General features: G+C 35.9%; 2 protein-coding genes across 2 annotated transcripts in view; both read left to right on the top strand.

Annotated features, from left to right (window-relative positions):
* LOC115924949 overlaps nt 1-3388 on the top strand; it is an 81763-nt gene extending 78375 nt beyond the window's left edge. The window contains exons 23-24 of the mRNA XM_030987950.1: nt 2389-2474; nt 3105-3388. Of these exons, the coding sequence (XP_030843810.1) occupies nt 2389-2474; nt 3105-3307 (289 nt within the window). The 3' untranslated portion in view covers nt 3308-3388. The remainder of the gene's footprint in view (nt 1-2388; nt 2475-3104) is intronic.
* A 61-nt stretch (nt 3389-3449) lies between these two features.
* Nucleotides 3450-26501, top strand: part of LOC115924950 (protein MRVI1-like) — a 28975-nt gene continuing 5923 nt past the window's right edge. The window contains exons 1-15 of the mRNA XM_030987951.1: nt 3450-3515; nt 4370-4476; nt 5472-5618; nt 6167-6456; nt 9676-9850; nt 10436-10570; nt 12078-12175; nt 12900-12955; nt 13393-13451; nt 14500-14517; nt 17856-17927; nt 21557-21619; nt 22831-22908; nt 23974-24134; nt 25444-25641. Of these exons, the coding sequence (XP_030843811.1) occupies nt 4420-4476; nt 5472-5618; nt 6167-6456; nt 9676-9850; nt 10436-10570; nt 12078-12175; nt 12900-12955; nt 13393-13451; nt 14500-14517; nt 17856-17927; nt 21557-21619; nt 22831-22908; nt 23974-24134; nt 25444-25641 (1607 nt within the window). The 5' untranslated portion in view covers nt 3450-3515; nt 4370-4419. The remainder of the gene's footprint in view (nt 3516-4369; nt 4477-5471; nt 5619-6166; nt 6457-9675; nt 9851-10435; nt 10571-12077; nt 12176-12899; nt 12956-13392; nt 13452-14499; nt 14518-17855; nt 17928-21556; nt 21620-22830; nt 22909-23973; nt 24135-25443; nt 25642-26501) is intronic.

Here is a 26501-nt window from a genome sequence, read left to right as displayed (position 1 = left end):
AGTAAAATATGTTTCAAGTTTTTGTCTCGCCTGCGTAGCAAAAAGCGAGACATAGGCGCCGCTTTTCCGGCGACGGCGACGGCGACGGCGTCAACGTCAACATCAAAAACTTAACCTAAGGTTAATTTTTTGAATTTTTGGTATAATTTTTAAAGTATAAGTTCTTAGTCAATGAAACTTTGACTATAGGGTAATCAAGTATCCCCAATCATGTGAGTAGAATTTCAGATCACAAAGTCAAGGTCAAAGGTCATTTCAGGTCAACAGACTTGGACTATGTTGTAGCATCATCATCGAAAACTTAACCTAAGGTTAAGTTTTTGAATTTTTGATATAATTTTGAAAGTATAAGTTCTTAGTCAATGAAACTTTGACTATAGGGTTATCAAGTCTCCCCAATCATGTGAGTAGAATTTCAGGTCACTAAGTTAAGGTCAAAGGCCATTTAAGGTCAACAAACTTAGACTTCATTGTGGCATCAACATTAAGATTTTCAAAATGCTTCTTCTTCGTTATTTTTCAACCGATTTTGATTCTTATTGTTTCATATGATAGGGCTAGGAGGGATTTAAAATTTCTACACAGAGTCGTGAAATTCATTATCTATGCTAATTTATGCAAATTTATTCGAAATCACAAAAAAGGCTTCTTTTCCTTCATTTCTCGACCGATTTTGATTTGGTTTGCTTTATATCGTAGAGCTAACTTTGGTACACTAAACTTCTACACAGAATTTTGAAATTGTTCTCGATTAATTAATTATGGTAATTTATGCAAATTTATTCCAAAAATAACAAAACTTGCTTCTTTTCCCTCATTTCTTGACCGATTTTGCCTTATCTGGTAGAGCTTAATTTGGAACAATAAACTTCTACACAGAATTGTGAGATTTTGCTCCATTGATTATTTATGGTACTTTATGCAAATGAAATGAAATTATGTCCCTTCCAGGGCATCAAATTTCTATTTTTTGACCAGTTAAAAAGTGTACCACATAAAATTTACGATATTTGTTGTTGTGAGATGCGGATGAGCGCTACGTCATTGACGTTCTGGTTTATCATATTGAATTGCGTTATGCAGGCGAGACCGCCGAGAGCGTTTCCCTTGTTTCAAGTTTCAAGTTTATTTGTTCCACATTTTACAGAAAATATAGACATACATATAAAATTAAAAAATTATACTATATAATTTTAGTATAAATGAGCACAACTCAATGATTCTCAATTCTAGATTTAGTAGAATGTGAGAAACATATTTAAAAAAAAACAATGCTAGTATAATATAGGGATTCTTATAGATCTGCCATTCATTGTAATCTGTATACATGTACATGTTTTCAGCCCAAACAAACAATCAAGAGCAACTTTTTACTCATGATAATGGAATGCATTCAAATCAAGGTTTTTTCCTTGGTTTTTTTCCTTGGTTTTTTAGTGCTATTGAGCAAAAGGTTTGTGACCGGATGGTTTTCATGGTTGAAGGCACTGACCTAAATTCATGCATGGTATTTGTGCTGGTGCATTTAGTGATATTACATCTACAGTATAGCCTAGGTGTGTATTAATTAAATACAGTGTACATATATGTATGCCCTTGGTAAGTGGATAAATCTGTATTATTAGGTTACACGGATGTCGTTATTGATTGTTTATGGTGTTTAATTTGTTCATGTGTAAAAGTTAAATGTATTCTTTAGGCATTCATACATGTGGCTTTAGTTTCTAAGAATGTTTTAATTGCTACATGTAAACCGGATTTTGACATATATTCACTTGTGCACGTAGTGGATTATGTCGCAACTTATTTCGTACACAAGTTGTGAATTGCAAAATTCATTTTCCCAAAAGTTTTGTTTAAACGCATACAATGCATGTATTATATTGTGTACATACCATATTTATATATCCTCTACATACACATGTAGTGGATTATATGTTGAAAATTTGTTCATACATGTACACAATGTGAAATGCAAATGTACATGTATTTAGTATATTGTGTACATGTCATATATTTGACAATTGACAACCCATGGATCATAAAAATGAGTTAAATGGTTTAGTGGCAGAAACTGTGTACTGTAGTCTTGTACATATCTAGTTGACAACTAAATTATTCATACGCCTTGTAAATTTGAATTTTTTGTGTTTTGTAGCACGGGAATAAAAGGTGAACTGCTTGAATTAGGGCCTTGGTTATTAAAGTCACATTCTCATGAACTGTAAATCGGGACAAGTCAAGTTTTCATATACTTAGAAAATTACAAAACTGGGTTAGAGTATGACTAATTAAGATGTCAACTGTAATCATGTACATCAAATCAGTTGTGGTTTTAATTAATTTGATATTTATTTACTTGTTACTGTCTCCTGTTTTTGTCCTCAGAGAAACTGTGTTAAACCCAGAAAAATCCACCATGAGACAACGACGATCGCTGGAAAGAGAAAGGAAATACTCAGGAGTTGTTCAAGGTTGGTCTCGATATGTAACCCTTAGTCCTGAACAGTGGATTTAAACAAAGCTAATGCTTTTATGGGTCTCTTGTTTGCATGAACAATTATCTATTCAAACCCACAATTTGGCCCAAAATGAAATGAGAACATTCCACTAAAAGAGAGTGTACATGGAGGAGTACAAAAATATTTTGGTTGTAAAGATAAAATCTGACATCATTAAGTGCTTGTTATATTAGGTTTCCCCTAACCAAGTATACGGTAGTTAGCCCTGGTAATTTAATATTCTCAACTTTATACCTGTACCTAATCTCTTTGACTGATTCTCCTTTTCTAGTTGATCAATTTATCTTACAGTATTTAGAAATGTGGTAAGTTTTGATTCCTCAAGTAGACGTGGTCTTTTAAATCTCTTAATGAGAAACTAATAAATGTCTTTTTAATAGCTGTCTCTCTTACAGCAAATGAATGCAAAATGGTGATGTAAATAAAGTAGCAGTCAAATGCAACGATTTCAGTAGCTAATAACAGTTATTATAACTTGTTAGTGATTTAAAACAAGTTGTATGACAATCGGCCCAGATCATACTCTAAATAAGAAGCTAATGTGTCTAAAAAGAAACTTGTCATTCAATATCTTTCATACAGCAAGCAATGGTGAAATGGTAGACCTGACTACAGCAGAGATCGATGCATCCTCAATAACACCATCAGACCATGCCCTCAACGAGAAACTACTCTCCGAGTCAAGGAAGGTCACTGAGAAGTTTGAGAACAGGAGAGGGAGACGTTTCTCTCCTGCGAAGAATGAAGGTAAATATATGCTGTGTTTTAAAGCCCGTCTGCACTAGTTTTGCCAGTAGGGGTTAGACCTCCCTGAAAGGTCTCTGTTTGAGAACAGGAGAGGGAGACGGTTCTCTCCTGCAAAGAATGAAGGTAAATGTATGCTGTGTTTTAAAGCCCGTCTGCACTAGTTTTGCCAGTAGGGGTTAGACCTCCCTGCAAGGTCTCTGTTTGAGAACAGGAGAGGGAGACGGTTCTCTCCTGCAAAGAATGAAGGTAAATGTATGCTGCGTTTTAAAGCCCGTCTGCACTAGTTGGCCAAGAGGGATTAGACCTCCCTGCATGGTCACTTACAGCTGGTTATCTCATCAAATAAGCTTCTAATTAACATAAGAAAAAGGGGATCAGTGGGACCAATGGTCACCGATTAGACATTGTTTGCTTTATAGAGGGCGCAAGTAGCTTCAAGTAGTGCAGTCCCGCTTTAAAGAATGGTGTGCATCAAAGTTCTTTACAGTATTCTACTATTCTATAAGACAAATAAATAATTATGCTTAGGCAGTTCTATTGTGCCTGACAACCTTCTTCAAGCCATTTGCTGCACATTTAAATGCATAATGAATTTGTTATTTCGAAACGCCCGTGATGGGAAGATTGTGTGGTGGGAAACTGTTCGAAAGAAAGAACACAAGGGAGCTCATGAAAAGGTTGGGTCTGGAAGAAACTGGTGGAAGTGATAAAGAGATGTGGATTGAGATTGAAGGGTCATGTATTGAGAAGTGAAGATGATGAACCTGTGAAAAGAGCATGGGATCTGGAAGTGGATGGCATAAGAAGGAAAGGAAGACAACAAAAAAGTTTCTTAGATAGATACCTGGTAGGATGCGAAAGCTTATGTGCTTAGATTAGCAAGTGTGCGCTTGTAAAAATGACGCCTGGCTGGAATGCTCCCCAGGGAGTGGATACTGTACATTCATTGTGTGCGGGTAAGCCTGAATCCGAACAGTATGAATACTGATGAGGCTACCCTGGGTAAACAAGACATATTATTATTATTATTATTATTATTATTATAATACAATGAATTACATATACTTTGTTAATTTCACATTTTGTTTTGGTTTCTTCAGCTGATGACGTAGTATCCGATGATACTAGCCCAGACTCTTCCCCAGAACCTATGAAGGGTGATATGAGTCCTTGTCTGATCACTCAAGAAGAGAGGGTAGGAGCAGAGGTAAGTCTATCAAGTCTATCAAGCGTCTTAAAACATTTCTTTTCAAAAATACTTTCCAATGTTAACGAGAGAAAGTATGTTGAGCATATCTCACTCTTTTTATGTTTCTCTATCCACTTTTCCTTCTTACCCTTTCTTACAGCGCATCAAGACATATTGTGATATGTGCTGTATTATATAAGTACGGTATATTATTATTATTATTATTATTATTTTATCATGTTCTTGAGCAAGGCATTTTATCTACTTTGCCTCTCTCCACCCGGGTGTAAATTGGGTACCCGCTAGGATGTGAACGCCTTTATGGTTGTGGATCAGCATGTGCACGCTCGTAAAAAGGCGACTAGCTGGAATGCTCCCCAGAGAGTGCAGGATAGTAATTGAATCCAGTGGCAGGGGTAGTAATAATACTGTTCCAAAATGGTAAAGTGCTTTATATATAACCGGTATTATGATTATTTATTTTGCTGGAGGGGTAATAGAATGTGGTTACTTCATTTTTTGGTCATTTTGTTTTTCATAAGTCTCTATCTGAGAACACGTTTTACGTTCCGATAAATCACTCAAGAGGAGAGAGTAGAAGTTAAGGTACACTTTCAAGCGTCAGGTTTGTTTTAGTGTTGGGGTGGTATTGAAGACCGTGGAAATCATAGCCATTTATACACAGAGTTTTGCCAACTTGGTTTCAGTATGTCACAACATGGCATATATTCTTTTGTTTGCGCTTGCCCAAGGTAGAGGTGTAGAAGTCAAGGGATACTTCAACGGACTGTGGATCACATGGTTTACTGTTTGAATCCCGCCGCGGCACTTATGTACTTTTGCAAGACATTAACCTACATTTGTCATTCTCTACCTAGGTGATTTAAATGGGTACCTGGTAGGAAGAAATTCCTTGAATGCCAGTGCTTTATACTTATCGAAATATTAATATTAAGAGATATACATGTATATTTAAATGATATTTTTGTTATTATTATGTTTGTTTTTTATAGGGTGATTCTGATCCTGAAGAAGAGAATGCAAAGAGTAGGAAAGTTTCAGATGAATTTGACATCAAGGCTGATCTTATGAAAGCTATAGGACCTATAAAAACAGATTCTACTCCTAAATCAGCTTTGTCAAGCTCAAAAATTAGACAGGTATGTTTCCTCAATCTTAAACTGTTTAACAATCGCCTCTGCAAAACTGAATAGTTTTAATGAATAGCAATAGATACTTATGTGGTTTTATAAATGTGTATGGTAATGGCCCTTGATTTTTACTTCCTTATCTTTTTGTTTGCTTTTTGCCTAATGGGCCTTAATGGTGCCCCAGGCTTACATCTCATTCAAATACAATATCATGAGACAAGTTATCAATTAGGTATATTTTCCCCCTTGATAAAACAGCTACCTGTATATATACAGTATCACCTTTTACATCTAGGGTGTGATGATGAAAACAATATTTTTATGTTATCAAACAATATTAATAGTCATAACAAATCAAAATTAGGACAAGTCTTTGATTAATGTCGGTGCAAAAATCGCTGGCTTCGCGAAAAGTTAAAAGACATATGCGCAAGCACCAACAGTGAGTGTAAGCTCCATGCAATTTGAGTTACATGTAGTCATGAAAATGAACATTGTTTTTCCTGTTTTAGAATGTTACCCTTGACTGTTCTTTGTATTCTTCCTATGCCATACAGGAAAAGAAAGCCAAGCGACCCGTGTTCAAACTACACTCCCCTATGCCCGAACTCTCAGAGGAAACCTGTGAAGACTCCTGCAGTCTACCCAACGGCACCCTCGAGACCCTGGAGACCGTCCTGGAGTCAAACACAGATACGTGCAAAGCGGAGGTACCGACGCAGTGCTCGGTCAAACAGGAAGGGGAGGTCAAGTGGGACGCAGGAGAGGGTGAGACCAAGCAGAGGAAGAGCTCTATTCTGCCAGAGACGTTACTCAAAGCGCTCGGTCTGAAGAAGGGAGAAGGAGAGTAAGTGTGCCAACTAAAGATATTTTAGATATATTTAGATATTTATTTTTTTCGTCCACAATGTGGAAATATGCTTCCCACCAGCATTACTATAATACAAGAAACAAAGTACAACAGGCCTTAAATTAATCGACGGCCATCGACGGCCAGGCCGTCGATGCCCCTATGACTGGCCGCGGTGCCCTCCCAAAAAAAAGATAAATTCACGGCCAAAAAGGCCGTGCCCTTTTTTTCAAACTGGCCGACGTGCCTTTTTTTCCAACTGGACGTGCCCTTTTTTTTTTAAATTCGCGCACATAAAACCACCAATTGCGCCCATAATCATCTAAAACTAGACGGCAAGGCGCAAGTGTTTTCCGTGAAAATGCGCCCATAAATTATTAGAACAGTAAAAATACACGAATCACGAACAGTCTGCTGCCCACGAGCTCTCTTCTAGCTTCGTATTTAGTGCTTTAATAAGGCGCAAGTGCCGTGAAAATGCGCCCTTTGTTATTATATAGGCAATGCGCTAGCGCACGTACGTACGTCATGCGATCGCATGTTATGCATATGGTGCATGCTGTTGACGCACGCACGTACGTACAAATCGAAGGATCAAGAAAACAAATCGTCAAATGGAGAAATAAACAAGCAATAAAATAGTCATTAGAGAATCTGTCGAGGTTTGTTTGTAGGTCTAGTTTATTATTTTATTTCAAATAGAATTTAGAATTATCTTACTAATAAGTTAAGAACACCTACGATGTTCTCGATCGTAGTTACTCTCATTTTGCCACCAGCCGACCTCGCTTCAAAAAGCTACCCCGCCAGCTTCCCAAGACGAACGTTTCGAGTCCCGGTAAAATTACGCGCTGCGAATCTCCGAGGGTGCATCGGTTTCGCTGGCAAACTTCCAGCCCGACAGCTTCCCACCAAAAGTGGCGAGAGTGTGTGTGCGAGGAACGATTTTGGTTTCGTGAATGCACGTTACGCAACTGAGCTGAGCGTGTCACTTTCAGCTGTCGAATGTCTATAAGGACATTTTTACATCTTATTTCATTAGTTAGGCCTATCTAGACCTTTCTATACAACAGTTAAAAAGATAATTTCTTCAAATTTGCTCCTACTACCGAGAGAGTGGCGGAAGGTTTGTGTGTGAGGTGCGATTTTGATTTGGGATACCCAGCCCGGTAAACTTGCCAAGTCCTTCTGACTTTCGATGTTTGTGAAATTGACAATTTATTTATTCATTTGCTCATCAATATTTTTAGTTACTTTAAAATACTGTTTAATGTCCAAGTTTGATGTTCTTAATCAATCTTTCCTGTTCATATTGTTAAGATTAAAAAGTTATTAAATTGATCGTTCGATCTATTCACATTATGAAATTAACATTTGTACTTGTAGACTCTCTTTGAACTTATGATTAGCTAAGGGGCCTATCTGTTTTTGGAAAATTGCCCCTTGCTCTGGTAAATTCCCGTGGCAAAGGGCAACCTAAAAAAAAATTGCCCCTTGCTCCTGGCTGCTAAATCTAAGGCTTGCGGGCCGCCGCCTTGTTTGTATGTACCGTAGTCGTAGACCTCTATACATTCTGTGAAGAAGCTGGTGCTAAAAGTCATGGGAAATTGATCCCGCACAAGTTTCATAAAATACACATGACATCTAACAAAAATAGAATCAATTTTTTTGGCCTCATACTCGATGCCCTTTTTGTAAAATATTTTGGCCTCGATGCCCTTTTTGTAAAAATATTTTGGCCTTGGTGCCCTTAAAAATATGAGGTACTCAAGGCCAAACTGGCCTTGCCCTAAAAATGACGAAATTTAAGGCCTGGTACAATGATATGAAACATGCAAAACAATTAAGCAAACAATTTCAAAACAGAAAAAGTCTTGTCCTTTTACAGAAATAATTTTTACGACATCCAAAATTGTTGAACTTCTTTTCTGATCAGATAATTAAAGATATCTCTCGACTGCTTTTAACAGACTTTGTTTTATAAATACTTGATGTGGTAAACTGCCCCTATCCCCTCCTCCCCCACAAATGAGTAAATGAAAGGGAGATGGAGAAAAGTAGCCAAGCATACCGAAGGCCCCCTAAATGAAGTTGCATGTATTAATCTGAATGGTATAATAATAATAATAATTACAGTGCTTATATAGCGCCTAACACTTACTTTGTCAGAAGTCTCTAAGCGCTCTACAATAATGCAGCATAATTATAAGATATATATCCCAAGTACTCTACCTGTTCATTTACATCATGTTATTTGGGTACACTACACTGGTGTTTTAATGCGGTCTACCTGATCATGTGTGATTGAGGCTTATGTCCTACTGAAATTAAAGTTGTAGTGAATAGTACCTTGAATTCAGCAATATTCAAAGTTGCATTGTAGATGTGTCATGATCTAGTTGAACAATTAGTGGACTGAAGATCACAAGGCATGTTTCAACAGTCAAGGTGCGTTCAGCTACGACAAGGCAAAAACAATGGTAGTTTTTTAATAGTGACGTAAATGTAATAGGCTTCACATTTCTGTATCTTATATTACAGAGCCCAGTGAATATGCACAGGCCCTTTGTTGCACACAGTTGCTATTTATTTACATGGATTTTTTGTGGCTGTTAACTGTGTCATATCTGAACGAGCCCAAGGCCATATTAACAGAGAAGGATGTACATACAGCTCATTAACGTTTTAACATCATTGCGTTTCTTTCCACAGTAAAAAGACAGTGTTAACCAAGAAAGAAGTAGGAGAGAAATGCAACTCATTAACCTTTTGTCATCATTGCGTTTCTCTCCACAGTAAAACGGCAGTGTTAACAGGGCTAGAAGTAGGAGAGAAATACAACTCCTTAGTGTTTTTTCATCATTGTGTTTTTTTCCACATTAAAACGGCAGTGTTAACAGAGGTAGAGGTATGAGAGAAGTACTACTCATTAACGTTTTGTCATCATTGCGTTTGTTTCCACAGTAAAACTGCAGTGTTAACAGAGCTAGAGGTATGAGAGAAGTACTACTCATTAACGTTTTGTCATCATTGCGTTTGTTTCCACAGTAAAACGGCAGTGTTAACAGAGCTAGAGGTATGAGAGAAGTACTACTCATTAACGTTTTGTCATCATTGCGTTTGTTTCCACAGTAAAACTGCAGTGTTAACAGAGCTAGAGGTATGAGAGAAGTACTACTCATTAACGTTTTGTCATCATTGCGTTTGTTTCCACAGTAAAACGGCAGTGTTAACCGATCAAGAGGTAGAAGAGAAGTACAGCGCTTTAACGTTTGCTTTCAAGACTGATCGTCTCACTCTAGAGCAGAGATACAAGATACAGCAACATCAGAGGAATCTTATAGAGAACAATCTCAAAGAAGAGATAAGGGATCACGCTGCGGTTGTTCGGGTAAAACGCTCTTCATTTATTCATTTTATATCAAGACATAATCGTTTTATCCTGTACTTGAATCAAAGTTGTCCCCAGATTGAAAAACAATATCACAATATTTTGCTGTCGTGATCACGATAGCAAATATATATTTCATTGAAACATTCATGGTTTGGGAATTATTTAGGGGTTGGTTCTTTTTGCCGATACAAGTTTTCCCCTTTTTTTTGCCTAATTGCCTTTTCATAGGGGGTCTGGATTAGAATTTGAGGCTCTGTATGTATATGCCGCTGTTCACATTTTAAATATGGGTGTCGAGAATCCCACGTGCACTGGGGTCATCTTAGGATCAAGCCATGGGTTTAGTGGGCTAAAACAAAATATGTGATGTAGGAAATTGGTGACAAGAGCCATACCCAAACTCTTGAGTAAAATGTAATGTTTTTATTGTTGTTTATGATATATTATTGTCTCTGGAACAAAATGAAACCAAATATGTGATGTAGGGAAAGAGTGACCAGAGCCATACCCAAACTCCTGAATGAAATATAATGTTTTGTTTATTTTATTTTGTTTATGTTTTTATTGTTGTTTATGATGTAGTCTCTGGAACAAAGATGTGCAGAGGATGAGATCGCCAGAACAGACATTAACAAACTAAAGCAACATATCGACGTGATTCAGTATCTCTTGGTCAAACTTGCCAGCAAGGCGGAGGGATTCGGTGCAGTACAACAGGTCTGTATTCAAATCATGCACCTCTCAACATGTAAAGTGTACCAATCACATAAAATTATTAATTTTGTATGTGAATAGTTCCAAGTCATGATCATCATCAACTTCAGGTGGCGCTGTAAAGCGCTGCTGTGGCCTTCACGAGAGCACGCCATGCAACTCTTTCACCTGCCATTTGTTTTGCACCTTTCATTCCTTGTCCAGTCTTGATATCATCAGTCCAAGATATTGGTGGACGACCTCTACCCCGTTTTCCTTCGACTGCTCCTTGCAGTATTTGCTTCTCAATACCTTCAGGTCTCCTAAATGTGCCTAAAATAGTTCAGTTTTCTTTCCATGATTCCCCTACTGATGGTCAAGTCTGTTCCAATCTTTTCCTGGACCCACACGTTTGTCATTTTATCTTTCCATGACACCTGCAATAGCCTCCTGTAGCACCACATTTCAAAGGCATCAACTCATCAAGTCATGATACTTTAGTTTAAATATGAGCTTTGAATATTACTTCTGTAAAGAAATTTTGCAAGTTTGAATGCGCTCTGAATTAACATAAAAGCGGCTTGTGAACGATGCACTTGTACGCGCTCGCACGAAATAGGGCCTGCATGAAACCTAAGTCAGATTTGTGATCTATTTTCTTCATACTCCTCGATATCCTTTAGCTGAAAAAAGCCTGGTGAAGTTTTTTCAAGATGGATTTTATACATCCTAGCTGTACATGAATTACATTAAAGGTGTATGGTCACTTTAAATATTTTTATTATTATTTTAAGTTTTATGCTGATAGTGATCATTCATCATTGTGAATATCTTCAACCGTCATCAAATTCATTTTCTTTATTACAATTGTCATCATCATATTCTTCTTCTTCTCATTCATCATCATCATCTTCGTTATTGTCATCATCATCATCAATGTATTCATGATGATCATCAACATGGTCATCAAAATCCTCATCTTAAACTTTATTTTCACCATCTTCTTCTCCTTCATCATCATTTTCATCATCATCATTGTATTCATGATGATCATCAACATTTATACCGGTGTGTTGGCTCAGTCAGTAGAGCTTCCGCAACCCAGAGGTCGTGGGTTCATACCAAAAGACGTTAAAAGACGGTAGTTGCTGCTACCTTGTTTGGCGTTCAACTTATTGGGATAGAGCAACGTCGATCTGGCGCTGCTCAGTGGCTGCCGGGCTCACGATCAATTGGGTTTCACTTTATAAAATTTGGAGTGGACTTTAAAAAAAAATAATTAAAAGATTATTATTATTATATGTCCATTATTTGTGAACATGGGCATCAAAATCCTCATCTTAATTTTTTTTCACCATCTTCTTCTCCTTCATCATCATCTTCATTATTGCCATCATCCTCACAGTCATCATTATAGTCCTTCGGAAATCACAGGGACCTAAATGCAAGTAGAGTATCTCAAAGAAGTTTGTTATTACTACCATCATCATCAGTATTAACTTGATTTTGTTTATGTTTGTGGCTGATATAGGAGGATAGATTGAGCAGAGCTTCTGACGTCATGGTGACCCATGTCGAGAATATCAAGAGAAGTCTGGAGAACGAAAAAAAAGAGCTCTCAGAAGCAAAGTAAGTAATAACCTCTAAAAACTATATCGATAGATAGGAGAACAAAAAAGGAAATGGCATTTAGCTTCAGAAAATTATGAGGGTTCAATCTTAACACTATTTTTCTACTTAGGCACAGGTCTTATCTCTAATAGTTTGGACAAAGAACAGCTTGTCTTTGTGTTTAAAGAGGAACCATGGAAAAAGAATATCCAGTCCAGTCCAATCCAATCCAATCCAGGAATTTGTAGAGCGTCAAAATCTAGTTGTCTAATCGGAGGCACAAATAATAATAATAATAATAATAATGAACGTTATTTGTATAGCGCATATCACTAACACAAAGAAGGTCCTTTGGCACCATGATTCACTAACTGGGTTAGTGGCTAGTTGTACTGTACTCTACTGTATTAAAACCACAGCATCTGTATGTATTAAACTTAATTATACTTCATAGATTTCAAAAGTAGTTGAGATACGCACCATTTTCATGCCTCACTTATAACAATATGTTTGAAATGTGCAATTCCTTGCTGCAAAAATGGCTGTCATCATTGACCGTTCACAAGTATCTCTGGTTTTACAGCACTTTGCACACTTGCCTGTTAAGATTCTACATGTATGTACATGTATGTATGTAAACCATTTTGGTGCTGTAAGTGTGTCTCATCATTGCATTATTTTAATAGCTACCTTTATACAAAGTGATTTATTATTGTTTTGTATTTATTTTGTCATTAACTAGGAGAGTTTTACATGAAAACAAGATCTTACTAAGAGGCAATACTATGACTGGTGATGGTAAGTATACCTTGGGTTTGATGCGGTGAAATAAAATCTTGCTTTGCTGCAGGGTTATAATAATACAAATGATAACAATACTGTGTTTGGTTTATTCAGGGTAGCATCATCAATATTGATGCTGTTCTCCCTGAGGGCCCTGCAACCATATTATTACCTAGGCTTTAGCCGAGCTACCATGATAAGGTGCTGGTTTTTATTCTTAAATCACACATTTACATATATGTTCAGTGCAAGTGCAGGGAATTCCTCTAAAGCCCATCTGCACTAGTTTGGCCAAGGGGGATTTTCTCATTGAGTCATTTCTCAATTAACATAAGAAAAAGAGGATCATGGGGGACCAACAGGCACCGATTAGGCATTGTTTGATATATAGAGGGCACAAGTAGCTATAAGTAGTGCAGAAGTATCACCTTTAATGTTGTTTCTTTTTTCAGACTCTGATTCTGGAGGGAGATTACGACGAGCATCAACTCTAACCAATCCGGCTATGAAGGTAAGAAAAGACAATTCTGTTTGACTTGGGTTTCAGAGAACATTACCTTTATTAGTTAGCATTTGATAATAAACATGTACTAAACTCTGTGTGACTGGGTATATAGAGAGAGAATAGTTCTTGATTTGAATTGATTAACATTATTAAACTAATAATGTTTGGTGCTTATGAGAATTAACCATGCATACATAACAGCCTTACTTCACTCTGTATCGAACTGGTTTTGATAAATGCACCGTTGAAGTGATTTTTGTTTAAAATTGTGCAGAGCAGAGCTGTGCTATGAGTTTACTAACAAATCTTAATCACAGTCGTGTTTATATTCAGGAGATTAGGCCCCAGTCTTCTAATTGATCACAGCTTGATATCAATCAGGGCAGGGTTTCACGAAACCGTCTCAAGTACAAGTTGGCTGACAACCCGTTGAAAAGTGAATGAAATTTAACACAAGTTCAAATAGGATGTTGTGGAACTTGTACTTATGATTGTTTCGTGAAACCATGCCCAGTCCTATAAAAAGAGATGGGTGTTTGTAAGTTTGTGATTGATTAGAGGACTGGGGATCAATCTGAATCATTTGTAAGTCTTTAGAAGACAGGGTCCTGGGGGGTGTTTCACAAAGATCCTAAGTTAAACCTAACTCTAAGTTGGACTTTAACATTATGGACAGCCATTTTTAGCCTTAAAATGAAATACATTCAAAAACAAAAATACACTGAAGTATTTAAAACTTTTCATAAATTCCACATCAAGAACATGAAATCTCCTTGATAATAGAAAATATGAAAGATTTAAATCAACATTTAATGCCTTTTAAAATAAGTTTTACAAAACACTTTCTAAGATGCTAAATGGCTTTCCATAATTGTTAACTCCAACTTAGAGATAAGTTCTACTTAGGATCTTTGTGAAACACCCCCCCCCCCCTGGTTGTATTTTTTTGCTTCAAATATATATTTATGGATTATTGGTGCTCCAACGTCTGCATTTTATACCTTTAAACCTTGATATTTGTTTTGGTGTCTTCAACATTTCTTTGTTTCTAAAGAGACCCTCGGGAGACCAAGTATGTATTTCATTCTGCATGGGGCAGTTTTTAATTTATCATGACCAAGAATTGCAATACATCCAAGTATAATGCTATTCTCAGCATGCATTTATGCCAGGTAGTGGGAAAACAAAGTCACTCTTCTTTTCAATGCTATTCCAAACCTGCCAAGTGTCTCGCTTTTTGCGGGACATCCCGCATTTTGCAATTTCTGTTAAAAATATTTAAAAAACATTAAAGAAGAAACCAAGTACCAAGTATCACTATCAATATAATCATCAACATCACTATCATCATAATCATCATCATCACTATCATCATAATGATTCCGTAAGGGTGAAAGCAGTGATATTCTCTCTCCTTTTGAGGTTCTCAGATGAGGATATAATATTAGGCATACACTGTATGACAATAGACTTGACATTTTTTTTTCATCCTTGAGTGGGCTTTATATACAGGTTTCAATGTAAAAATCTGAGACACTTTAGCCGTTAGTTAAATTACATTCAAGATTATGACTATAACATGGATAGAAAAGATGATAAATGAAGATGTGTTCAGATAAGGAATAGTCAATCCACAATCAGAATATGGAGAGAAATTAAGGACCATGAGCGCCCATGTCTGTGACAGACCTGGCATTTAATGATGCTGACATGACTCCCAATTCCTTATAATGATTGATATACCTGTACATGTTTATGTTTATGTTATTATGTTCAATAAGAGCTGCATTTATAGTCAGTCACCCTTTTTACTTTTGTCTATAAGAATTAAGAGTAGTTACAGGTACGAAATAACAATATTTTAAGATCAGGTTAGTTTGGGTATTATATACATGTATAACGGTACACTAAAAGACGGTACTTGGGATCCCTCACTTTTCATTTATTGGCCAGTTCAAGGTATTTGATCTTAATTCATTTTATTATCATTTTCTTTGTGTCCCCTATGTTAATACAAAGTGCTGTAGAATAAAACAAACATGTTTCAAGATTGAGGTATCACAGCCTGTCCCGACTGCTGGAAAGTTATACCAGACTACTGGTATTATAAAGAAACGTATAAAGAATCTTTGTATACCGGTAGTTTTGACAATTAGTTTTGAGTATCAAATTTGAATTGATCTTTTTTATTTAGCAATATATCCATACATGTTCGTATATTACTGTATACTCATCTCCCATCCATCCATTATGACCATTGTTATTAACCTGACTTAGGCCATGTTCATTAAAACTTGTTATCAATAAAAAAAAAAATGCCTAAATGAATTCCTACAACAAATTTGCTTTCAGCCAATCAAATGCCACTATTTCACTAGCTTATAACAGTTCTTGTAATTATCATTGATAACAAGTCTTCTGAAACAGGGACCTGATCTTCATTTAATATCACTTTTATTGGTATGTTCAGAGAGGTAATTTCATATTGCCCACTGCCACTGCTTACCATACAATGATCCTGCCACCAAATTTATGTTAAAAATAGGAAAATATATATATTATAATAATTTGGGCTGTTTGAGGCCGATCTGAGGTCATTATGATCTGCTGCCTGTTCGGTATTCTCTCAAAATGTTGCTATGCATCTGATTATTTGAAAAAAATAGACCCCCTTTGAATAACGCTTTCCATTGATTGTAAAAACTTTACCATCAATATTTTAAAGTACAATTGGCAACATCAGTCAACAGCAACTCAAATCAAGGTTTACCATGGGAGTTACCATCAATGGTAATTTCTTTTTACGGGGGCCCAAAGACCAACTTTTAACAATATCTGTATGGCCTTTTTTCCTGAAATTTGGCCAATGTCGGATCGTTAGGTGTGCAGTAGCCTTGTAGTAGCTGTGGGTATCATGATAATTTGGGATTTGCATGCTGGAAGATACCATGGTTAACATTTATATCATTCATCTCCTTGATTTGGGGGTTTTATTCATTCTACTTTTATATTGATTCTCCTTTTTTCCTCTTTCTTTTTAATTTAAATTTAATTTTTATTTATTAAGGATGATTTGAAATCAATTTTTTTATTTTAGGTTATATATGTCTGCATATGAATATCCACATATGGATATACACAATTTTGATAATTGTACATGTATCTTAAAGCTTGAAAGCAAAATATGGATTTACATTTGAACGATGTTGAACATTGTAGTTTCACAGTTTATTTTAAAAAAAATGTTAAGACCATGTATTGACAAGTATGCCAGCTACATGAATATGTTATGCATGCTATGTGTGGCATGGTGCTTTACATTTGTAATAATATTCATCCAAGCATGGCCAGAGATTTATTCTTAATCTAATCGTAAATGCTCATGTTGGTTGATTTTATAACTGCCCCCTTTTCTTTATCTGTACTGTACACGTACATGTGTATCTGCATGTATTCCCACTTTAATGTTATATTTTCCTTTTATGTTCACCCGTCGTTTCCACCCCCTTTCCCTTCTCTCTCCTTCTCTCTCTCTCTCTCTCTCTCTCCCTTTCTCTTTCTCTCTCTCTTTCTCTTTCTCTCTCTCTCTTTCTCTCTCTCTCTCTCACAACCATCTATCTCTCTATCTTTACCCTACGTCCTATATCTATCTGTAGCTCCTTGTCCCATCCCCCCCCCCCCTCCTCTCCTTTTCTCTTTCTCTCTCCAATGCTCTCAAGTTGTTATCTTTCCCCTTCTTTCCCTTTTTGGAATAACTTAACCATACCCTCTCTTTCTGTCCATTAATAGTTTTCTTCTCTCTCTCTCTCTCCATTGCTCTTGAGTTGCTATCTTTCCCCTTAATTCTTTCCTTTTTAAAAACTTTTACTTACTGCATTTCTGTCTAAACTATCGGTACTCTCACTTTCCCCCTCCTACCTGCTCTTATTTGTATTTGCTAATATCTATTTCACTCTCCTTTTCTCTCTCACTCCATCTGTGGTCTATTTTCACACAATCCTTGTCACTCCATCTTTCTCTTTTTTATATCCTTTTTTTTTCCTACTCCTTATCTTGATTCAGTATTTACCCATTCCATTACTGTACCTTCACTATTTAAAATCTGACCTCATGCCTTCTGAACTCTGACCTCTGCTTTAGTATGATCAATCAACATGTAGTTTTATTTATTTATTTTCACTCCTTCTTTCTCTTTGTTATATCCTTTTTATTCCTACTCCTCATCTTGATTCAGTAATTGCCCATTCCATTTCCTCCACTATTTAAACTCTGACCTCATGACCTCTGAACTCTGACCTCTGACCTCTTCTTTAGTATGATCAATCAACATGTAGTTTTATTTATTTATTTGTTATCATCCCATGACTTGTCATAACATGTTTGTCCATCACCTCCCCGTTCGTTTGTCAGCATTCCTTGCATGGCATCGTGCGTCAAAAGCTCATGCGAAAGAATTCTTCAGACCTCAACGACCCTGACGAGGTAGGCTAATTTACATACTAAGGTCATAGGTCACCACAGAACCTGCACAAAGTCACTAGATATCATCTCTCCCCGGCTCGCATGCCCATTCTTGTGCAAGCTTATGCTCTACAATTAAACTTGTTTAACATGCTTGTTAAATCTATGAGTGGTATTCTCGTAAATCGGACTAACTTTAGTCCATGGTTTAATCCACCGACTAAGTATGGAATGCCAAGTGTCCATATGCATATGTTTTTGAATAATATAATCTGTCACTAATTTAAAATGAAATGTAATAACATAATTGATAATAACAACAATATAACTATGATATAATTATGTTATCATGGTAATTTAGGGACATATCAAATTATTAAAAAAATATATTCATATGGACACTTGGCATTCCATAGTTAGTGGGTGGATTACACCATGGACTAAAGTTAGTTCACTTTCGAGAATACCACCCAATATCCTTGAACCCGATGTAAATCTTAGATGGTGAGAATGCTTGTACAGGGTGGCCCAGAAAGAACGCAACACTGGAGATCTACAGTTTCAAAGACATCGTAGACATCATGACAATGGTTTTTGTTTTGTGGGATTGGAGAAGAAAAATACAAGTAAAATGACACCAAGATCACAAATCTATGCGTACATGCTTCCCATATGATCAACAGTGAACTGAGGGAGGGGGAGGGGGGCAAGGAGCTACAGATAGTTATAGGACATAGGGTAATGAGATAGAGATAGATGGGAGAGAGAGAGAGAGAGAGAGAGAGGGGGGGGGGGGGGGTGTGTGCAATGAATGCATGACTGCTAACGTCAACACACATTAACAAAGTTGATTTCTCACTGCTTCAAGCATGATTATGATCGCAAAAGTAGCAAATTTTGAAAAAAACATTGCCTCAGAAAAATCGCTGAAGAATCCATATACCTTACCAAAAATTGGTGAACTTGGTCTCATTTTACTTGGAGCTGGATTGTCTACCCCATATTAAAAGATATAAACCAATGACAATTTGTCAATGATGTCAGTGAAATTGCAGTTGTTTTTTTTTTTTTTTGGGGGGGGGGGCTACCTGTATAGGAGGAAACCTGAGCAGTCAAGCATGTACCCAAGCGCATGATTGTTCCGTCACAATGACAGTGCAAGCTCTCTTGATGAATGAACAAGAAACTAAACTCAATTTTATTTTGTGAAGAAAAAAATAATGCTATAAAATTAATGCTAAATGATTAAAGGTATTGCTATCAAAAATTTCAGTTCATAAATCCATCAAAAATCGGCAGGAACCCTAACATTCATGGTTTCTATCACCAGATGCCATTTTTACCACTTCTACAGTGACTTGAAACTGTGACTTTATGCAGGTTTTGTGGTGGTACATGTATGTCATACTTTTAAATCACATTTTGTTTACAGTACAGGCCAAGAAAGTAATGTTCCACACAATGTTACTCAGTATGTTTTATTGGGTAGAAGTTGATGATACATGTATTTATTGAAAAAAAGAAATGATAATAATAGACCGATATAATTGTATGTTATAGATGATAAAATGTTAAGATAATTCATTAAGAAACATACTGACCTAGATATATTTCTTAGAACACAGGTGAGTTTATAAATTTTGTTTATCCCCAATGATTACAGAATAAAGTGTACTCAAAATTATAAAACAAGGAGATGTGTTTATTCTCTCATTCCAAGAATTTGATAAAAAATATGTGTATCTTTGTTTAAAGAAATGATTTATTCATTAGATCAGTTACAAATATTTAAAGCGTCTTTACATAGTTATCGCTTCAACATCCTTTTAGAATTTTAGTATCATCATACCAATCTTCACGATATAATATTATTATACATCCGCTGCTAATTCACACTCCCTTTGCAACATCCCATTTAGATCAGTTCTTATTTTCATGTTCAACTTGTCTGTTTAAAGTGGATTTATTCGAATAGGATTTATCTCCTTTTTAAAAAAATTTGGAATATTTATTTATCTCCTTTTTTAGGTTTGACTTGGTTATCACATCTTTTGCTTTTACATTTTATAGTTCGGGATTATTAAGTGCAAAATAAAGAAAATAAGATTTTAAAAAAAATTTATTTATTCAAATGTTGCTACAGTAAGTTTCTGTTGCAAATGTATTTAATGTACATTTTCAAAAGGAATATATTATCATGCTAAACATTTAATCTCCATTGCTCTTATATTGAATCTGCCATTCCTGTTCCGGAAATAATTATGTTATCATGTTCATGTAATTCCTATTATGGAGGAATGCTTCCTAATATAGGACCCGTTTCACAAAGCCTTTTTTCAATGACAAATGACAAAATCAATGACAAATCTGCTGATACACAATCAGAAGCAAGGATTTCAGTAGCTTACAGTGTATAACAAAAAACTGTCATTTGTCACTAGTGACAAGTTTTGTGAAACGCCCCCCTGGTCTTCAAATTTATGTTATGACCCCCGGCGGGATTCCTCTCTTTTTCACGAAATTCCTGTCCAAAAAGTTAACAAAAAAAACCTAATTTTGCCACGAGAGATTCCTAAATTCTGCTGTGAAAGGTAGGTGGGTATGAATCTACAGAAATTTTGAAACAACGGAGTTTGTTGTTCCTTTATATACGTAGGAATGTTTTAATTAAACATTATATAACAAGAATGTAATGTACAATATTTTGATTGTGTTGATGCAAGCGTTGATTGCTGTAGATTACTTTGTTTGCAATGTTTTAAGCATTTTGTTCTAAAGAGATGTTAGTTGGAACTATTAATGAAAATAGACTTTAAAACTTCACTAAAATGCTGTTGTTTTAGTAGTGAGTGAGTGAAATTCTTTTGACATGTGAGTACTTGCAGTGCTAACAGAGTGGTTTCCCTTTGTAGATTAAAAATGCTTTAAACGCTTTTCAATGCAATAGTGAAACAACCAAAGCTTGTATGTATCCATTAAATTTGGAATGTTCATGAAAATGAAATGCAGGCTGCACAGAATAAAAGCTCATTAGAAAAATAAATCTCTTTGCTTTATAAGCAAAGTATATAGTCTCTTATTTGTATTGCTAAATTTAAATATTGATGTAGCCAATATTTCTCTGGTGAGCCATATATAATGGTAATGCATATTTTCCAGCCACAATTTCTGATTTCTGAATTTAAAAAAAAAAGGGGGGGGGGGTGGATATCTTTGGTACACACTTTATCAGCTAACAAGGGGGATACAAATGTACATTTCATTGAATTTATTTGTAAAAAGTCAATTTTTTAATTCCATCCCTTTTTGAGTATTGAATAAGAAGTGTTCAATCTATTCAGCTGAAGAGTGTATTAAAGAAATGTGAAGAAACAGATAAAATCCTGAGACGCCTAAACATGTAGGAGCCCCCCCCCCCCCTCCCCATCCTGATTCTTCCAATAAAGATTATTAAAATAAAAGTGATTAAAAGTGGATTGCACGCAATGTATTTTTTTTATAAAAGTGGTCACCCCCCCCCCCCCCCCTTTCTCCTCTATTCCCTGTACTCTATACAAATCCCTGATTTGTGTATTACAGTTTGTAAAACTAATAATTTTCAGCTATTTTGACAGTTTTTTTCTCTCTCTCTCTCTCTCATCTGTGTCTAGTCTAAGCGCAGGGCAAGTGTAGCGGCTGTGCTAGGCTTCGGAAACTCTCCCCTCGGTGCCTCTGTAAGTAGCCCTTTGTTATTAATTAGCCACATTGTATTTACAATAGAAACCTTTCAGGTCTGCTGAGAGCCAGAAGGGCATTAAAGTACAAATCCACTCCAAAAATAACTTACTTTCAATAGAAGCAGAAAAATTGGACAAACCAATCAAAAAAAGTTTGAGCAAAATCATATAACTAATAAGAAATTCTTGAATTTTTGAAAAAGTTTGTAAAACTATAGAAAAATGAAACCACTACACAAATTGCCAATTTGGTTTCAGTTTGTGACTTAAATTATTTTTTGAGTTGACTTGGCCTTTAAATTGAGTTTTACAATGGTCAATTCCAAGGGTTATGGATGGAATTACACTTTAGAGGGTTTTGTAATTTTGTAAAATGAATTCATGTGCATATTTAAGATACAACATGTACAGTGTATGTCCCTTTTGCAGCCAACATCAGATTCTGTAGAAATTTGCAGGAATTATAAATATGTCATGTATGTCCTATCTGTGAAATTTATACATTAGCAGTGTCCTAGTATTCAAATTATGCAAGAAGACCCTTCTAGACTTCACTGTCAGTACAGACACTATTGTCAGACACTATTGAGTGACTGACTGATATTTTGTTTTTCTTTGGTAATAACATACATAAAATGAGCTGTAACAGGTACATATGAGCATTTGTCTACATCAATAACCCACTACTTGTAATGGCCAAAATTATACGGATTGAATCTTTGTGCAGCACAAAACGTACGACCATTTAGGAAAAGGGTCTGAAAATCAGACTATTACTTGGGTGATTGCAATCACTTAAGTTGATTCGACAACTAATGGTTGTTATTTTCCCACTCATAGCCATGTTCAAGCCCTTTTGTTTTGAAGGAAGTTCTAAATGAGTATTTAAAGGGTATTTTCCATTGTCAACTGTAGTATAGTCTAATGGCAAACAAAATAGGGTTTAAACCAACTTATTTTTTATCTCTCTTTTTAATTGGTATTTTAGATTAAGCCTAGAATTTTACGTTAAGGTTCCATTCTGAAACAAAAGCAGAAAACAATTCTGAAATATTAATATTATACTCTGTTCAAACATAGTTGTAACTTGGCCACTTGATTTATGTTACATGTTTTGTATTCTGTTATTTGTAGTAATATGATGAATTTTTTATCCCAATATTCCTAAAAAACAATGACCCATTCTTCCCTAAAACTGAATGGAACAGTCCCTGGCAAAGAACCACAATCGTGCACAAAGTGTGCCAGTGGCTATCACTCGTAAGACCATTCAATTTTTTCAGGGGGTAAGTGTACTTAGTAGCATGGTTGTAATTTGGTGGTTATGTGTATATTTTCATGCTGGGTACACTATCTTTACAAGATGACTAGAAAATACTTTGAAAAAATAATTTGCATGCTTATATTAATCTTATTTTCTTTTATATTTTGTCTTATCTTTAGAAATGTATAGTACTTTTAAACAATTAATTTACATGCTTAATCTTATTTTCTTTTATATTTCATCTTATCTTTAGAAATGAAGATGACAAATTTATGAAAATTTGTTTGATAGGTGGAATAAGTCCATTTTCCCTTCATTTTTCCTTTGTTTTATCTTTAAATTGTTAATTTTTGTGGGAGTTTACATGTACTTAACGTAAATGTCATTTTAGCTGTATATAATTAAACTTATTTTACAAACCCATTATGATGGTTTCATTGACAGTAAAGGTATTTTTATCAGAAGAAGTTATACTTTTAATTGTTTGTCATCATTATCACACCAATTATATACTCTCACTCCGAATACATACCTGGTATTCAGTTCTATGTTCTTATTTGTTTTGTGGTGTTTGTTCCTTGTTACTGTGCAGTATGTGGTAGTAATGTTGATTGTTATTTGTTAACCATTTTTATTTTTACAAAACATGGGGGAGTTTTGTGGCCCAACCTTCCATGTATTGCACTTAAAATGTATTAATGAGTTATTTTCACACTGATGATCAAACATACTACAGTATACTTTGGGTCTTGATTTTAACTTACATTTCATTATTTATTTGAATTCAAGTATTTTCCTGCCACTTTTAAATGATCCCTTAAAAACATACTTCGGTATAAATATCATGTCATATATGTGTATATGTATTTCATGTTTTCCTTGGAATTCTGTGATTTTATTAGCGCTATGGTGCTTCTTGTTTTAGCGCTCTTCAATAATCAATGTTCTTGTTATATATTATTATTATTAATCTGTGCCTATCGGGTGTCAACCTTCACAGTTAAAGCCAACTTGTTAACTCTCTAGGTCACATTTACTCATCTCTTACACTCTCTCTCTCTCTCTCTCTCCTTTGAATATTCATTAGGATGGGCGGAACCGGTTTGCCTCATTGGCCAATGCTGCTCTGATTGACAGATCTTTGACTAGCCCAGTAGGTGGAAGGGGTGCTTTAGAGACCTGCAAGGAGGGTGAGAGTGAGAAGAGAGACATTCCTAGGTTCTCAGATATCAACAAAAAGAAACTCAGGTGGGTCATTAATTAGCTATCAAAACTATTTTGCTTTTAGAGAAAGTTGTACTCCTTTTTGTGGAAGAGAAAATCCTTTCAGAACTACTTCACGTAGGAATACAAACAGTTCTTTTCAGAGCTACATTTTTAATTTTTCACTCCTCATTTTTTTTTATTTGCTCACAACCTTCTCAATCTCTGTCACTCCTTCTTTTTCTTTCCTTGATTCCTTTCATTTCACGCCATTTTTTGGAAATCACATCTCAAATCTCTCGTTGAGAAATCACAGTCCAGAGCTAGCCAACTCCACCACCCTTATCACCATCATTACTATCATCACCATCATCACCACTATTATCACCATCACCACCACCATCACCATCACCACCACCACCATCATCATCATCACCACCACCACCACCATCACATAATCATCACCACCACCACCACCACCACCACCACCACTACTACCATCATCATCACCAACATCAGCATCATCGTCATCACCATCATCATCATCATCATCATCATCACCATCACCACCACCACCACCACTACCACCACCCCCACCACCACCACCACCATCACCACCATCATAATCACCACCACTACCATCATCACCATCACCACCATCATCACCCCCACTACTACCATCATCTTAATCAGTATCATTATTACCACTAGTATCATCATCACCACCATCATTACCATCACCATCATCAGTATCACAATCACCACCATCCTCAGAATTATCAATCACATTTTTAATAATAATTATTATGAACCATATTTCTATATCCACAGTATATCCCTCTCTGGTGGGAATATCAGTCCAGAGCTTTCCCAGCTCTCTCCCATCAAGCCCCTAACTCCACCAGCCTCATCACCATTATCATCATCATCATCATCATCATCATCATCATCATCATCATCATCATCATCATCAGTATCATCATTATCATTAGTATCATCACCACCATCATCATTGTCATCACCATCATTACCATCACCATCATCACCTCCATCACAATCATCATCATCTCCACCACTACTTTCATTATCATCATTACCATTAGTAGGCTATCATCATCATCATCATCATCATCATCATCACCACCATCACAATCATCATTACCACCACTACTACCATCATCATCATCATCAGTATCATTATCACCACCATCATTATCATCGTCATCGTCATCATCACCATCACCACCATCACCACCATCACCACCATCATCATCATCACAATCACCATCGTCCTCAAAATTATAAATAAGTTTTTAATAATTATTATGAACCAATTTTCTGTTTTAATACACAGTATATCCCTCTCTGGTGGGAATCACAGTCCAGAGCTTGCCCAGCTCTCTCCCATCAAGCCTCTGACTCCACCAGCCTCATCACCGACTGATAAATCACCTCGACTAGTCTCCTCAACTCCGGTGGTTATCAGTGGGGACGGAGAGGGCAAGAATAACAGTCAGAGGTCCAAAACAGAAGAGGAAATCTTCCAGCAAGGGTAAGAAACTCTGCTCTTCAATTGAAACCTTTTTTCTCTCATTTATTTATTTAAAAAAAAATCCAGGTAAATTATATTTCAGTATGAAAATAAAAAATGATATGTACAGTCAAACTTGCTTAAAGCCCCACTGTACTACTTGTAGCTACTTGCTCCCTCTATATACATGTAGAGAACAATGCCTAAGCGCTGACCATTGGTCCCCCATGATCCTCTTTTTCTGATGTTAATTGAGAGCTGATAAATGAGATAGCCACCTGTCAGTGACCTCCCAGGGTGGTCTAATCCCTCCTAGCCAAACTAGTATAGGTGTATGGCCTTTAAACGTTCATTTATTATAACAAAATTGAAGGTAAATTAATTTCAGTATGACAATGATATACAGTCAAACCTGCTTTAGTGACCACCTGTCTACAAAGACCACATTTTTGTTTCCCCTTGAAAATGGTTTCTCATTGCAACATATACTAAAGGAACCTGTCTGCAAAGACCTCTTTTTGTGTTTCCCATGGGTGGTTGCTATAGACAGGTTTAACTGTATTTTTGAAATGGAACTAACAAATAGTTAAGTCAGTCAAGTTTGGCCCCGTTTAATTTTAATACCCCATTTATGACAATGAGTAAGTAATTAAGAGTAATCATTGAATTACAAGAAAATATATTTGGTTTGTGTTACCCTTGAAACTTTTTTGTCGCTATCAAATATATAAACAAAATAATTATATAACTTGAGCATATATACAGATGTACTTTAAAATTCATGTGAGTTGAAGATTATCACTTAATTAAAGATTATTTTCAAATTATCATTATTATTATCTGTTGCAGAGTAGAGCACTTCAATATATAGATGTGACTTT

The sequence above is a fragment of the Strongylocentrotus purpuratus genome, unplaced genomic scaffold (assembly GCF_000002235.5).
Source record: "Strongylocentrotus purpuratus isolate Spur 01 unplaced genomic scaffold, Spur_5.0 spur5_scaffold_17, whole genome shotgun sequence".
NCBI classification, from domain to species: Eukaryota; Metazoa; Echinodermata; class Echinoidea; order Camarodonta; family Strongylocentrotidae; genus Strongylocentrotus; species Strongylocentrotus purpuratus.
This window is presented reverse-complemented; position numbering and strand designations above follow the sequence as displayed.